The 15,484-nt window shown below is 44.2% G+C and overlaps 1 protein-coding gene across 7 annotated transcripts in view; it reads left to right on the top strand.

Annotated features, from left to right (window-relative positions):
- Nucleotides 1-154: 154 nt before the first annotated feature.
- LOC111964912 (engulfment and cell motility protein 2) overlaps nt 155-15,484 on the top strand; it is a 29,691-nt gene continuing 14,361 nt past the window's right edge. For 4 of the 7 annotated variants that reach the window (XM_023988827.1, XM_023988810.1, XM_023988818.1 and 1 more), the window contains exons 1-6: nt 155-223; nt 1,696-1,766; nt 9,960-10,060; nt 11,047-11,087; nt 12,481-12,553; nt 13,839-13,889. In XM_023988827.1, coding sequence (XP_023844595.1) covers nt 9,983-10,060; nt 11,047-11,087; nt 12,481-12,553; nt 13,839-13,889 — 243 coding nt within the window. In that variant the 5' untranslated portion in view covers nt 155-223; nt 1,696-1,766; nt 9,960-9,982. Of the gene's footprint in view, nt 228-882; nt 1,018-1,695; nt 1,767-9,959; nt 10,061-11,046; nt 11,088-12,480; nt 12,554-13,838; nt 13,890-15,484 lie in introns of those variants that run through there. The other 3 variants (XM_023988802.1, XM_023988794.1, XM_023988836.1) reach the window with 3 other exon arrangements.

Raw genomic sequence — 15,484 nt, 5'->3', positions numbered from 1 at the left:
CATGTACATGTCACATTACGATATGTATTAAATGTTAATTGCATTGCCCTGCACATGCACTGATTAAAATCAAAATGTTGAATGTATGTAAAAGACAGGATTATTGTGCAGTAGGCATGGACGTATATTTTATGTCCCGCCTACGAGGCGTGGTGATGTATCGTATTACCACAGATGCTGCATTGGTGGAAGTATCAAACGGCGATCCGGTCCAGGCCATGGGGTAGGTAACCGCAGTTACATGAACTATTTACTATCAGTAAATTAACAGTTTTGAGTAATTATAGAATTTTGTCGTTATATTGTAATCACTGTTGCGCGCCTGCAGACCAAAAAGCACATCGGCAGTAGCCTAGTGAAAAATAGATGTTTGCGAAGGAACAAATCGCTCTCCTATGGAATATCGTGTGTAGGCTTTTTTTTCTCAGTGATGATTCACTCTTGAGACGAATAACGTTACGTTCTATAAATTCATACATTTAGGATTTTATTCACTTGGAGGGGATTTCAGTGTTGAAATATGAATTCCCAGAAGTTATATTAAGCGCTGGCTACAATTTAATTCAAGCTAGCTGTGTTTCTCAAATTAGTAAATGGATTTACATGCCTTGCCATCCGATGTGGCTCATTTACAGCCCCACTGCCTTCGGTAGCTAGTAAATTATCAACGCTCACTAGGCTACATGTGAGGTTATCATTGTTTATAAAATGATTATTAATATCTATTTCACAATTTGGCCAGGTTTCTGAAAATACAGCGTTGAGAACAGGAATGTCATTTTATTGCTATGCATCCTGGCTGCAGCCCATTCTGTCTTAATTACAATGGTCTTACAAGGTGGTGGTCAGCAGTAATTGATACATTGTTACAAATGTATCCAGCTGCCTTGTGTGACACACTGAAACCACCCTCATCTGTCTGTGAGGGGGACTCTTTGTCCCCATCATTCCACAGAAGGTCGATATTTGTCCTCCTGCAAGCTTGGGGACCTGTCACTCAGTAACCTATCAGATCAGGTACCTACCTACCTGTCATACTATGTCAAGAGCCAGGATCATGCATGGGTCCTGAAAACAAACGATTTAACTAATTTCCCTGTAACATAAGATAACTGTAACATTGCCACTCAGGATTTGCAGTTAGGGCCAGTACATGGTAGGCTATGGGGTCTTTAGGATCAGYTATCTGAAGTCTCTCCTAACTTTCCCAGATTAGGTAGGTCAGTGGTTGCTTGAGTAGCTGAGCTCCACAGCAGCATCACCAGCAGACAGTATTATCCCTTATTTTAGTCAGGATGCCTTTGAAAATGTGTATTTTGTCTTGCAGTTTTTACATTCCCACATCAATAAGAATTGCAAGACAGAATCCCTCTGTCTATAAAATAAGAAATTCAATACACTCAAATGATGTCAGTTAAAAGCGTTCTGCAAGATTGGTTTCAATCTGAGATGCAATTAAAAGAGTTTTAGAAGGAATGTCTGCATGAAAGCAGGTTGTCAGTATTTGACTGGTTATTAACATCAAGAAAAGGATAAAGGGAACTTCTCAAGGAAGGGATTTTATAGGGGTGGAGAAGCATTAAAGGTGGAATGTTTGACTATATTTTACAGTTCCTCTAATGATACTTTCCCACTGTTAGGCTTTGCACCAGTGTTTGACCCAAAGATGCCTTGACAGTTTGTCTGTCTTTACAGGGGAGCTGATGCCATGGTCTGAAACGTGAGATTGAGAGAGCGAGTGAGGTGCCCACTCAACGCTCCAACAGGTGAGGACGGTCGCCATATCTTGTTAAGATAAGACCCAGGATGAGAGGAGACAACAGAAACAACGGCACCCACTTAACAGTTAACGAGATTAGCATTGCCGACTTGAGAGATTTGCCTTTTGGCATTAGAGAAGAGCCCTGGCTGAGATTCCTCTTCAAATGTGTGGGGGAAAGTTGTGCTAGGATGGAAAAGGAGTAGGGCTTTTTGTTTTGAATTCACGTTGAACAAGATGGCTGTCCAGACAGCATAGTCCTCGTTATGGGCAGAGGGAGAAGCCTACTAAATTAAGAATGTCTCTCAGGCTTACTGGGCATCTGTTTTCAATTCCCTCCCTTATTGCCCAGGCACATAGGTCCTGACATGTACTGACTGTCTGATTCGCCTCCCCCAACCTAGACACACACACACGTACTGTCTCTCTTAATAACCTCTTAGCCTTGTCCTTCATGGACTCTGGTTTCTTAGTGGTGCTTAGTGGTTTTCCCCACCATTGTGGCTGTAAGCACATGGCCCTCTGTCAACTACTGGAATTCTGAGTTAGTATTCAGACGGTATCCTCACTATGCTGGACTTAGTCTTTCATGCCATGCATATTGTTCCCCATGTAGAATATTGACTCAGCTCTTAATTATTTCCTTAATTTAAAATTAAATGATAGAGATCAGTCATGTTTGCTTGCTTTGGTTCAAGAATTTCATTGATACCCTAGTATTTTAAGATTTTTGTAGAGCTAGTCAGTGAACTGAGAAAATTAACACCATTCTTGCCAGCTCGTGGTATACTCTGTATGTGTGTGTGTATATATACACACACACACAAAATTATGTGGACCCCTTCAAATGAGTGGATTTGGCTATTTCAGCCACACCCGTTGCTGACCGGTGTATAAAATTGAGCACACGGTGATGCAATCTTCATAGGCAAATATTGGCAGTAGAATGATCTTACTGAAGAGCTCAGTGACTTTCAACGTGGAGCTGCCGTATGATGCCACCTTTCCAAGTCAGTTAGTTGCATTTCTACCCTGCTAGTGCTGCCCGGTCAACTGTAAGTGCTGTTCTTGTGAAGTGGAAATGTCTAGAAGCAACGCCGGCACAATCGCGAAGTGGTAGRCCACACAAGCTCGCAGAAAGGGACAGCCGAGTGCTGAAGTGCGGAGCTCGTAATAATAGTCTGTCCTCGATTGCATCACTCACTACCGAGTTCCAAACTGCCTCTGGAAGCAACGTCAGCACAATAACTGTTTGTCGGGAGCGTCATGAAATGGGTTTCCATGGCCGAGCAGCCGCACACAAGCCTAAGATCACCATGTGCAATGCCAAGCGGTGGCTGTAATGTTGTATAGCTCGCCGCCATTGGACTCTGGAGCAGTGGAAACGTGTTCTCTGGAGTGATGAATCACGATTCACCATCTGGCAGTCCAAGGAACGAATCTGGGTTTGGCGGATGCCAGGAGAACGCTACCTGCCTGAATGCATCGTGCCAACTGTAAAGTTTGGTGGAGGAGGAATAATGGTCTGGGGCTGTTTTTCATGGTTCGGGCTAGACCCCTTAGTTCCAGTGAAGGGAAACCTCAGCGCTACAGCATACAATGGCATTCTAAACTCAGCAAAAAAAATAAACGTCTCCTTTTTCAGGACCCTGTCTTTCAAAGATAATTCGTAAAAATCCAAATAACTTCACAGATCTTCATTGTAAAGGGTTTTAACACTGTTTCCCATGCTTGTTCAATGAACCATAAACAATTAATGAACATGGACATGTGGAACGGTCGTTAAGACACTAACAGCTTACAGACCATAGGCTATTAAGGTCACAGTTATGAAAACTTAGGAGACTAAAGAGGCCTTTCTACTGACACTGAAAGATGAAAGATGCCCAGAGTCCCTGCTCATCTGCGTGAACGTGCCTTAGGCATGCTGCAAGGAGGTATGAGGAGAGGTGATGATGAGATGTGGCCAGGGCAATACATTGCAATGTCCGTACTGTGAGATGCCTAAGACAGCGCTACAGGGAGACAGGACGGACAGCTGATTGTCCTCGCAGTGGCAGACCACGTGTAACAACACCTGCACAGGATCGGTACATCCGAACATCACACCTGCGGGGCAGGTACAGGATGGCAACAACTGCCCTAGTTACACCAGGAACGCACAATCCCTCCATCAGTGCTCAGACTGTCCGCAATAGGCTGAGAGAGGCTGGACTGAGGGCTTGTAGGCCTGTTGTAAGGCAGGTCCTCACCAGATATCACCGGCAACAACGTCGCCTACGGGCACAAACCCATCGTCGCTGGACCAGACAGAACTGGCAAAAGTGCTCTTCACTGACGAGTCGCGGTTTTGTCTCACCAGGGTTGATGGTYGGATTTGCATTTATCATCGAAGGAATTAGCGTTTACACCGAGGCCTGTACTCTGGCGTGGGATCGATTTGGAGGTGGAGGGTCCTTCATGGTCTGGGGCGGTGTGTCACAGCAGGCAATCTTAACGCTGTGCGTTACAGGGAAGACATCCTCCTCCCTCATGTGGTAAACTTCCTGCAGGCTCATCCTGACATGACCCTCCAGCATGACAATGCCACCAGCCATACTGCTCATTCTGTGAGTGATTTCCTGCAAGACAGAAATGTCAGTGTTCTGCCATGGCCAGCGAAGAGCCCGGATCTCAATCCAATTAAGCACGTCTGGGACCTGTTGGATCRGAGGGCTAGGGCCATTCCCCCCAGAAATGTCCGGGAACTTGCAGGTGCCTTGGTGAAAGAGTRGGGTAACATCTCACAGCAAGAACTGGCAAATCTGGTGCAGTCCATGAGGAGGAGATGCACTGCAGTACTTAATGCAGCTGGTGGCCACACCAGATTGTTACTTTTGATTTTGACCCCATCTTTGTTCAGGGACACATTGTTCCATTTGTTCGTCACATGTCTGTGGAACTTGTTCAGTTTATGTCTGTTGTTGAATCTTATGTTCATACAAATATTTACACATGTTAAGTTTGAAAATAAACACAGTTGACAGTGAGGGGACGTTTCTTTCTTTGCTGAGTTCAGATGATTCTGTGCTTCCAACTTTGTGGCAACAGTTTGGGGAAGAGTCCATACAGATATGGTTTGTCGAGACCGGTTTGGAAGAACTTGACTGCCCTGCACAGAGCCCTGACCTCAACCCCATCGAACACCTTTGGGATGAATTGGAACGCTGAATGCGAGCCAGGCCTGATCGCCCAACATCACTTCCTGACCTTACTAATACTCTTGTGACTGAATGGAAGCAAGTCCCTACACCAATGTTTCAACATTTAGTTGAAAGCCTTCCCAGAAGAGTGGAACTTGCTATGGCAGCAAAGGGGGGGACCAACTCCGTATTAATGCCCATGATCCTGGAATGAGATGTTCGACGAGCAGGTGTCCACATACTTATGGCGATGTAGTGTATCAGAAGTCCATTCACAAAGTGGAGCTGACAGCTGCAGTAGCACTTGTACAGGACTCCACTAGTGCTGTGGCTCAAACTGTTATCGTGGAGGCTGCAGTCAGTGGTAGAGGTCTTCACAGGTCCAACTTCCAAAATGGACCTGGGGTTTTCCCACCCTGACCAGATATAAATAAATGTTTTGAATATAGACCCGTTCCGAACGGAACCGGGGACAACTAGACCCGTTCCGTATAGACCGTGTTGGATCCATACCCAGTCTGATCTGAGTGAGGGAAGCAGCAGAAAATGCCTTTTTTTGAGCTACTGATAACCAGACCTGAAAGCGCAAGAGGGAGAGAGGTGCCGCTCTAGCAGGCAGGGGAGCTGTCGTTCTGTGAATGTACTGTGAGCGAGTGGCGCAGGAAGGGAGAGACGAGAGACAGCAACCAATCAAGCGGACTCGCGCTATAGTAGACTAATAGCTGCTGTAACTCAGTTATTTATCATCCAATATTATTGCTCAGTACCTGTCTTGACTGCGTCAAACCGGGAAACGCTAGTTAAGCTAGGTATCGTTTGCTAGTTAGGCTAGTTGAGGCTGCAGTGCATGTGCTTTCTCATCCTACAGTTACACAACAACAACTCCATTCAAAATATTAAGTAGCCTGTAGCCTCTCCTTCTCCTTCTCCTTTAACTTTTAATTCCTTCATTGTAAWTCCATCTTCCATTGATTAGATATCTCCTAACTTTTGCCACACATGGAGGCTCTGACTGTAGCCTATTGCCGCTTTGAATTATAATTGGCCAACAACAAGCTAAACGCGCCACGCTCCACACTCATGAAAAAGCAAGAGCAGCGGCATAAATAATACAATTTCTCTTTCTACTGCAGCGGTCTCGTTCGAACCTGTACGGCCCTTCTGGACAAGTCAGTTAAAATTACACATACCCGAGACCCGTGACAATCAGATCCGACCCAGACCCATGACATTATTTAGAATTCTGGATCCGGTCCTGCGTTGGGTATTCGGGGACAGGTGGATCTGTGAAGACCTCTAGTCAGTGACCTTTGGACTAGGAATGGACGATTGTGTCCGAAATGGCACCCTGTTTCCTATGTAGTGCACTACTTTTGACCAGAGCTCCAAGAGGCCCTAGTTATTCCCATTTGGGACTGGGAATGGACTTCTCTTATTTATACCCCCAGACAATGGCAGCATTGTGGCCCAGATGATGTGTCATGGCAGGAGTTCCTGTCTGGCAAGGTTAAGTTAGCCATTACATGTGCCTTGTCTTCCGGTGTCTATTTTCATGTTGTTGTTGATGTTTGGCCACAAATGCACTGACGGTGTGGCACTGTGTCAAGAAAAACATGTCTGTGAAATGAAAAAAAAATTGAAATTACTTTTAGAATGAAACCCTCACAAAGAATCCCCAACGCTTTTGATGTGTTCTTATAAACCGTTTGTGTAATTGTATGCAGCAGTGAAACATGGTTCATCAGCATATGCTTTTGTGTATAACAGTGTGGTTAACTTTACAGGTCTGTTTTTCTTGCTGTTCTTTCATTTGTGGATGTGGTGGGTTATAGTGAAGTCAGAGTATCTGAATGTGCTCTGATGAGCTGTCCTGCACTTGCCAGTCTTGGACTAAATTCTACTCAGTATTTTTCTGCAGCTTTTTCACAGCCTGTTTAGGCAGCCTGTTGCACAATGCCCCATTCATCATTCCAAGCCAAGTCTCATCACTGATTGTTGTTTGACTTGGTGTTCTCATTTAGCTAAATTCTCCTATCCCGCCTACCAGGCAAGTCTCCTCATGTATGGATATTATTGCCTGATTTGAGAGCAGAGAAAATACTTTATCCAAAGGCAGTATTGAATTGGATCCAGCTTGTTATTAGAGGTGTTACGATTGGAATTACATTTTCCTCAAGAAAGTAAACGAGTGTTTTCACAGACCATTTAAGAGTTGATCATTAGGCTACTACTGCAGATGATGAATTTAACTTTGTCTTTGCAGTACAGGATATTTTCAGTAGAATCAATCGATAATCAACTGAAATGCTTGAATTTATTAGTTCATGGTCCCTGAAATTGTTTGCTGTGAAAATATCCGTATTGAAACTCATGTGTTCTCAGAGAACCAAGGCAAGCAAACAGACACTTTTAAACCCTGTCCACACACCATCTGATCCCCAGCCAGAGTCCGGGCCGGATTACTGAACAGGCACGCAAAGAAAACAATTCTGAAGTTTTGGGGGGCCCAGATAGCATATGATAGCAAAATGTGTACAATTGCAGGAAAGTAACTTTATAACTGCAATGTTTTTCATGGCAAAATGTGAACAAAAGCATGAACTGAGCTATATAACAGCCCCCGGAGACAGGAGAAGGAAAGCCCCTTACCCTTCTCTTCTCCCCCTACCGCCCAACACTCAACAAAAAATGTTGGTTACAGCTATTCGGCATCTGCCCAGTGCAGTGACAAGCACTGCTTGATTATGTGTTGTGTGGTTCCCCAGTAAAATGCCCTCTGTTGTCACTGATTTCTACTGCTTTGACGCGCACTCATCTGTCACACGACGCCAGCCGAGTGCAGAGCAAAGAATCCCTGTGGATTTAGAATAGGGAGGCTAGCAGGGGTATACCTGAGCTCCATGGTGCTGTTGTTATCTGCAGTAGATTGGGAAGCTGTGCTAAACCAACCCCAGCCCACGTACAGGTTCTAGGGCTCCTGAGTGGGAGGACTGAGCCCGCCAGAGATGTGGATGTATGAAACTTGCTGTTTCTCACTACCCCAGATTGTGTGTGTGTGTGACTGCATTCACATTTTCTGTAAAGAAATGCGCAGAAAGATTCTCAGTCCGTAGGCGTCTGAATACAATGTCGATGAATGAGAATGTTTAGATTTTTCTGGCAGCAACACCARAGAATACCACCCTATAGTGGAGTTAACATAGACCAGTGTTTCCCCTATATTCATTTAGCTGCAGCTTTTAAAGGAATAGTGCGATGTTTTGGCAATTCAAGCTCTTTTTTTGACTCATGGATACCATTGTTATGTCTTTGCATCAGTTTGCAGGAAGTTGCTAACTAGCATTAGCGCAATAACTGGACGTCTATGTGAACAGCTAGCATGCTGGATGTGGTCAGCAACAGGCGAGGGGGGGGTATTGTTTTGTAAAAATATTAAAATCACCAGGAATTCAGCAAAAAATTTGTTTGATTTAGTTAATCTGTTCACCTAGTATTCCCACGAATAAAAGAGCCATGTGATTGTGTCTCAATGCAATCAAGGTGTAAAATTATTACTTTMAAATACAATCTTTTTTTGAGTTTGGTGGTGGTCAATTTGAGTGTACAAATTATTATAACTGTTCCTGACCCCCGACCTTCCGCTCCATCAAAAATCGTCCCGTGGCTGAATCAGTTGCCTACCGCTGGTCTACAGGAACAGCTAGCATGCTAGCTTTTCCCATAAACTTCCAGTCATTGCGCTAACACTAGTTAGCAATGGCTCGCGAAACTACCTTCAACTTCATTCAAGTTGCACGCAGACAAAAATGGTATCCATGAGTTAGTGACTCTGTAAGTAGAAAAAATGCTTAATTGCCCAAATCTTGTACTATCCTTTTAAGATCAGTGACAAGTCACGATGTATATTTGTAGCAAACAGAGCGACCAGGGTGGTGAATGAGAGCCACAAGCACACAGCCATTGCTTTTTCCTCATCTCCCTATAGTGTAGTGGTGTGCATCCGTTATATTTCAGATGGTGTCAACATAGTTACATTTTCATGCATTTTGGAGTAGAATRTATTTTTCAAAAGTCACCAGAWGTGACCTTCTCAGTCGTTCTACAAAAACAAATCTCCCAGGATACATGTGCCCTGACCCCCGCAGGAAAGAGCACAAACCTCACCCCCCTCCCCTGCTGTCTTTGCCACCGCTGCTGAAAAAAATCCTAGAGGAAACTGCATCGAAAGACAGACAAAACGACGTGTGTTTTAACAAGACATGGGATGTTTTTCWTTGTCAAATCTGGTTGGTTTTAGTGCGTGTCTATTTCTGGCAGCAACAGAGCCTCTAGTTCAGGCTACAAGATGCATAATATCAGACTGTTTTCTACTCGGTGGTGCAGGGCTTTGATGTTGAAAACCCCTGGGCACTGATATTTAGAAGACTTTTTCTCCCCATCGTTGGGCTTGTCCATCAGGCTGTTAAAATGGCTCTTTTGAAGTGGGTGTAGGTAATAGCTAAACAAAGTGTGGCGCTACCTACCACGGGTAATACATCTGAGGATTTAATGGCATTGATAGCTGATACCTTAAGCCCCTGCAGCTGTAAAAGCTGTCCTGGGCCCATCTTTTTACCCTAACATGTYCTCTTAAAAACAACATTTTGTCATGTGGGGAAAGCTTTACCAAAGATGGGCTATGACAAACTGGACTGTAATGAGACTACATTGAATAGATGTTGTTGCTAAAATGTACATTTAAGAGAAGTGTACTTGTGTGACCTTGTGCCAATGATAAGGAACAGGCTTTTCTAGAATAAGACTTTTCGACAGGCGTCATGGTGTTTTTAAGCCACAATTGTCTTTTAGAGTGATTTAACTATGAAATGTAAAAATTGCTGTCAAACCTTCATACCAACATAACGTGATCATGGTGACATATGTAATAATGTAACATGGTGGCAGACATGGGATCCCTGTATCTAACAGTGTAACAGTAATAAAGTGCTCTCTTCTTCTCTGTGATGTCTGTCCTCCAGTGGCGTGTGAGAGGACAGCAGCCATGCCACCCCACTCTGACATCGTCAAGGTGGCCATCGAGTGGCCCGGCGCCAACGCCCAGCTCATCGAGATTGACCAGGTCAGTGCCCGTCTAAAACCCCCCCCCTAAAGGACAAGACATACCAACATGAACGTCGGTCATGCGCAGTAGAATACCTGCTTGGTATCGGCGAACGGTGTCGATTCAATGTGTAGAATCGTTGGGAAATTAACTGAAAAATGAGAGCTGATGTTCTGTGGTCAGAGGCGATAGGACGGCCAACCACTGTGCTCGGCTGCTTATTGTGTTGGTCTTGTCCTTAACAGCATCAATCCTCCACTCTGTCTACTCAACCAAACGTTTTATAGAAGTCTATTTTCCCTGTGCCAGCGACTTTAAACTCCAGAGACTCCATGTTAAATAATTGTAGGGAAAAGACAGCTACAGTATGTTTCTGCTCAGACCAGCATGAACTACTGAGCATGAACTTACCTTTGTTGGTAAGTCTAGCACATCTCTCGACTCTCAGCATATTTTTTACATTTTACATTTTACGTCATTTAGCAGACGCTCTTATCCAGAGCGACTTACAAATTGGAAAGTTCATACATATCATCCTGGTCCCCCCGTGGGGAATGAACCCACAACCCTGGCGTTTCAAGCGCCATGCTCTACCAACTGAGCCACACACAGCATGAACTGTAATGTATGTCGCCGGCAATGACATGAAACCAAATCCATCAACGTTTGTTTTCCACTGAATACCAAGCTAGGCAAGGAATGAGAGCCATTGTTGAAGTTACTTTAGGGCAGCGTTTCCCAAACTCGGTCCTGGGGACCAACAAGGGGTGCACGTTTTGGTTTCTGCCCTCGCACTACACAGCTGATTCAAATAATCAAAGCTTGAGTTCATTATTTGAATCAGCTGTGTAGTGCTAAGACMACCAAAACGTGCACCCCTTGGGGTCCACAGGATTGACTTTGTAAAGCTCTGMTATAGTGTCTTTTATGACCAATCGGCAACTTTCCTGTGATTCCAGTGGCTTTGCAGAGTTTGACTGGTTTTGTCTGTTGTGTGTTTGCAGAAGAAGCCTCTGTCCTCTATCATACGGGAGGTGTGTGATGGGTAAGCACCAGGTCCACACCCAGCTGTTTTTGCTCACGCTGGAGATGATGGCCGCACAATGTTTCCGACTGATTTATATATGTGTGTGATATGAGCACACACGTGAACGCACACACAGACACACACACACTGCGTTCACTTATGTAAGATTAGTGCTAGCTAGACAGACTTAGTTGGGGCCAAATGTATAGCAGGTCCATAATGAGAACACACAAAGGAACATTAGTAAGAGCCATTACACATGGACTGGATCACACATGAGTTTCATTACAATGACAGAATTCTTATTATAAAATGACTTTTTTAAGGGTCTATCTATATTCTATATTATAATATATTACCCTGTGTAGAAATGGAACAGTTTGTGCCTGTTGGCATACTGCAGAACGTTCTGCTCACAATACAAAAAATGTCATTTGAATGCTTTCTACATTCTTGCTCCATCATACCCATTGATTCACTATGCTATATTATCCGCACAAGTTTAGAATGCTATTGCATTCAAAGATGTTGGATATCATTCTTCAGATATTTCTACAATAACATACGAGGCATTTCAGTGTTATCTCCAGATACACATAAATGCTGCGGTACTCCACCTTTTGCTTGGCTCCCGAGTGGCGCTGCAGTCTAGGGCACTGCAGTCCCTGGTTCGAACCCAGGCTTAATCACATCTGGCCATGATTGGGAGTACCATAGGGCGGCGCACTATGGGTTTGGCCGGGGTAGTCCGTCATTGTAAATAAGAATTTGTTCTTAACCTACTTGCCTAGTTTTGTTGCGCTTACTCACATACCACTGCCAATAAACACACACCTCTAGCCAATACACTAAAGGAGGTCTAATGGGGTCCAGACTTGAACTTTTAATGTACTTATATAACCATTCTGACCCCCCCCCCCCCCGAGTGCCTCCTCTCATTGCCTTTCCATTTCCTCTCTTTTGTCTCCTGGTCCACCCTGTCTGTCTATGAATACTGAGACTTTTCCTAACTAGCTACTTCTCCTTATCCCTCTCTCTCCATCTCTCTCCAGTGCTTCCTCCTACTCTCTTGCTCTCCCTCTCGCATCTGAATGTATTTTTTCCCCTAACACTTAACGCCCACTGAATATCACCCTGTACAATCTTCTCCATCTGCTCCTCTTGCAAATAGAAATGCTCGAGGCTCCGATAATGACTTTTATTAACCTTATGCACATGGTATGTATTTTCTGTAGGGTGGAAAAACAAACGCACGTCATTATAGTAATAGGTCTTATTGAGAAATGTGTGGGTTTAGCTTCTGTCTCATGCCTTATGTTTAGGGAGGTCAGTGCGTTCTGGTATTAAGTGGAAAATTGGTGAATTCGGTCACCTACTTTTCAATAGATTTTGTGCGTGTGTGTGTCCACAGCTGGTCTCTGTCTGGCTCTGAGCAGTTTGCCCTGCGTTACGCTGACGGTCCTCAGCTCTACATCACTGAACAGGTGAGCCTCAACACCTTGGCAGAATTAATTACTACAATACACTACGTGGTTCCTTAGTTAATATGTTACTGTTAGTACACCACATGACCAAAAGTATGTGGACACATGTTCGTCGAACGTCCCATTACAAAATCATGGGCATTAATATGGAGTTGGTCCCCTCCTTTGCTGCTATAGCAGCCTCCAATCTTCTGGAAAGGCTTTCCACCAGATATTGGAACATTGCTGCAGGGACTTGCTTCCATTCAGCCACGAACATTAGTGATTAGTGCTGGCTCGCGGTCGGCGTTCAAATTCATCCCAAAGGTGTTTGATGGGGTTGAGGTYAGGGCTCTGTTCAGGCCAGTCAAGTTCTTCCACACTGATCTCGACAAACCATTTCTGTATGGACCTCGCTTTGTGCACGGGGGCCACTGTCATGCGAAAATATGGCCTTCCCCAAACTGTTTGCACAGAATTGTCTAGAATGTCATTGTAACCTGTAGCGCTAAGATTTTCCTTTACTGGAACTAAGGTGGCTAGCCCAAAACATAATCCTCCACCAAACTATACAGTTGGCACTATGCATTGGGGCAGGTAGCATTCTGGCATCCGCCAAACCCAGATTCGTCTGTCGGACTGCCAGATGATGAAGCGTGATTCATCATTCCAGAGAATGCGTTTCCACTGCCCTAGAGTCCAATGGTGGCGAGCTTTACACCACTCCAGCTGACGCTTGGTGATCTTAGGCCTGTGTGTGGGTGCTCGGCCATGGAAACCCATTTCATGAAGTTCCCGATAAACAGTTATTGTCCTGACTTTGCTTCCAGAGGCATTTTGGAAATTGGTAATGTGTGTTGCAACCGAGGACAAAAGATTTTATGCGTTTCAGCACTCAGCGGTCCATTTCTGTAAGCTTGTGTGGCCTACCACTTCGCGATTGTGCTGTTGTTGCTCCTAGACGTTTCCACTTCACTATAACAGTTGACCAGGGCAGAAATTTTATGAACTGACTTGTTGGAAAGGTGGCATCCTATGACAGTGCCACGTTGAAAGTCACTGAGCTCTTCAGTAAGGCCATTCTACAGACAATCTTTGTCTATGGAGATTGCATGGCTGTGTGCTCGATTTTTATACACCTGTCAGCACGGGTGTGGCTGAAATAGCCGAATCCACTTATTTTAAGAGGTGCCCACATACTTTTGTGTATATATAGTGTATGTCATATCACCAATATGAAGTTTTTGTTGTTGTTGCTACAGCATCATGCTGTGGTAGTAGCAATGTTCACCATCTTTCTTTCCAGAGCCGTAGTGAAATCAAGAATGGAACCATCCTTCGATTAGCCATATCTCCTGTGAGACACTTTCTCTTTTTGTACATGCAGTTATTTTCATTTTTTTGAAGTAAATGACCAGTATTTCTTAGGTATATTTTATTAACTCTATATAGTGACTGAAATGCTCATAGTTTCACCAATGATAAACAGGGAGAGGCTATACAGACACGCCTGGTGCCCAAAATTGATAACCTATGTCGCGCAGTGAGAGTTGAGTGTGGACTAATGGATTCGGTTCAGTCAGTCGTCCTGATGAGCCCTCCTCAGCTAGCTAGTTTATGCTTGTGGCTAGAAACTTCAGTGAGAATGTGAAACTTGTTTGGCGAAGTTGGGACTTGGGAGTGTTCAGAATGATTCCGTTTTTATCGGACTACAAAATCAACAAATGTGCTTTAGCTGCCTGTCACCCTTGCCTGATATTAGCTACACTATAGCTACTTCCCTAAAAATGAGTTACTGCAGAACAGCCAGAAGGTACCGACCCTACCTTTACGCTTGTGTACACTGAGCTGCACTGGGGTCGGAATGCAATCATGCTTACATTAAGACACCGTGGAGCCGGCGTGAGATATGGGTCGGAAAATGTACCTCAATTCAGGGATGGGATGTCAAATATAAAATGTATTTGCCACTGTACTCCACACTGCCGYATAGAGAAGATTGAAATACTGCTGCTTTTCCCGGAAAACTTCCCTTTTCGTCCTCATGCTAACTAGCAGTAGCCACCGCTGCCAATTTTGGAATGGCAGTGTCAGCCAAGCAGCTCCTTTGTTGTTTGTGACGTATCATTCCATTATGGCTGCTGTGGCTACTGGTAGCTAGCATGAGGATGCAAAGGGCAGTTTTCGGGAAAAACTTGCAGTATTTCAATCTTAGCAATGGAGCAGTGTAGATAATTGTAAAATTTTGGAGTACCGTGGTATATCCCATCCCAGCATTAAGGTACGTTTTTCAGACTCATATTGCGCGTTGGCTCCACGGTGTCTTCATGTAACCATGAATGCGTTCCGACCCCAGTGCAGCTCAGTTTAAACAAGCGTAAGGGTAGTGTCGGTATCTTCTGGTAGGCTTGGGTGGTATATTGTATACCGGGTTATTTGGGGAAAAAATTATTTAGACATTTTTGAATACATTTAAATATTTGTAGCTACTTTTTAACTTAATACCTGCAGTCAACTTGTGCAATACTTTAGGAGATAAAGCAGGTTGTGTTCTTCATTTCACCTGTCACATTATTTTACATTATGAATCTTACCRTAGTTTCTCAGAACAGTTGAGCCAGTCTGTTTGTAAATAGCACAACGGGAGACGGCGGAAGCTGGTGTGTCCATAGTGTTCTATACCGGTGACGCAACTGTTGCCCAGTGGGAAGCATTGCATTGGTCATTCACACAGGCTTGCGTTAGCTAATTGGCATGTCACGGTGACATCCAGATTCCAGATGGTGATCAATACTAAGTTATTTCTCCCTCGCCCATCAAAAATAAACATAACTTTCTTTTACAAGTTTTAACTAGTGCTGTTATTGTTGCCAGATAGCCAGCATAAACTAGCTAGCTGGAAAGGGCTTATCAGAACGACTGAACTGACTGAACTGAATCCATTAGTTTCCA

The sequence above is a fragment of the Salvelinus sp. IW2-2015 genome, linkage group LG1 (assembly GCF_002910315.2).
Source record: "Salvelinus sp. IW2-2015 linkage group LG1, ASM291031v2, whole genome shotgun sequence".
NCBI classification, from domain to species: Eukaryota; Metazoa; Chordata; class Actinopteri; order Salmoniformes; family Salmonidae; genus Salvelinus; species Salvelinus sp. IW2-2015.
Note: the sequence above shows the minus strand (reverse complement) of the source record. Positions and strands in the feature narration are given on the sequence as shown.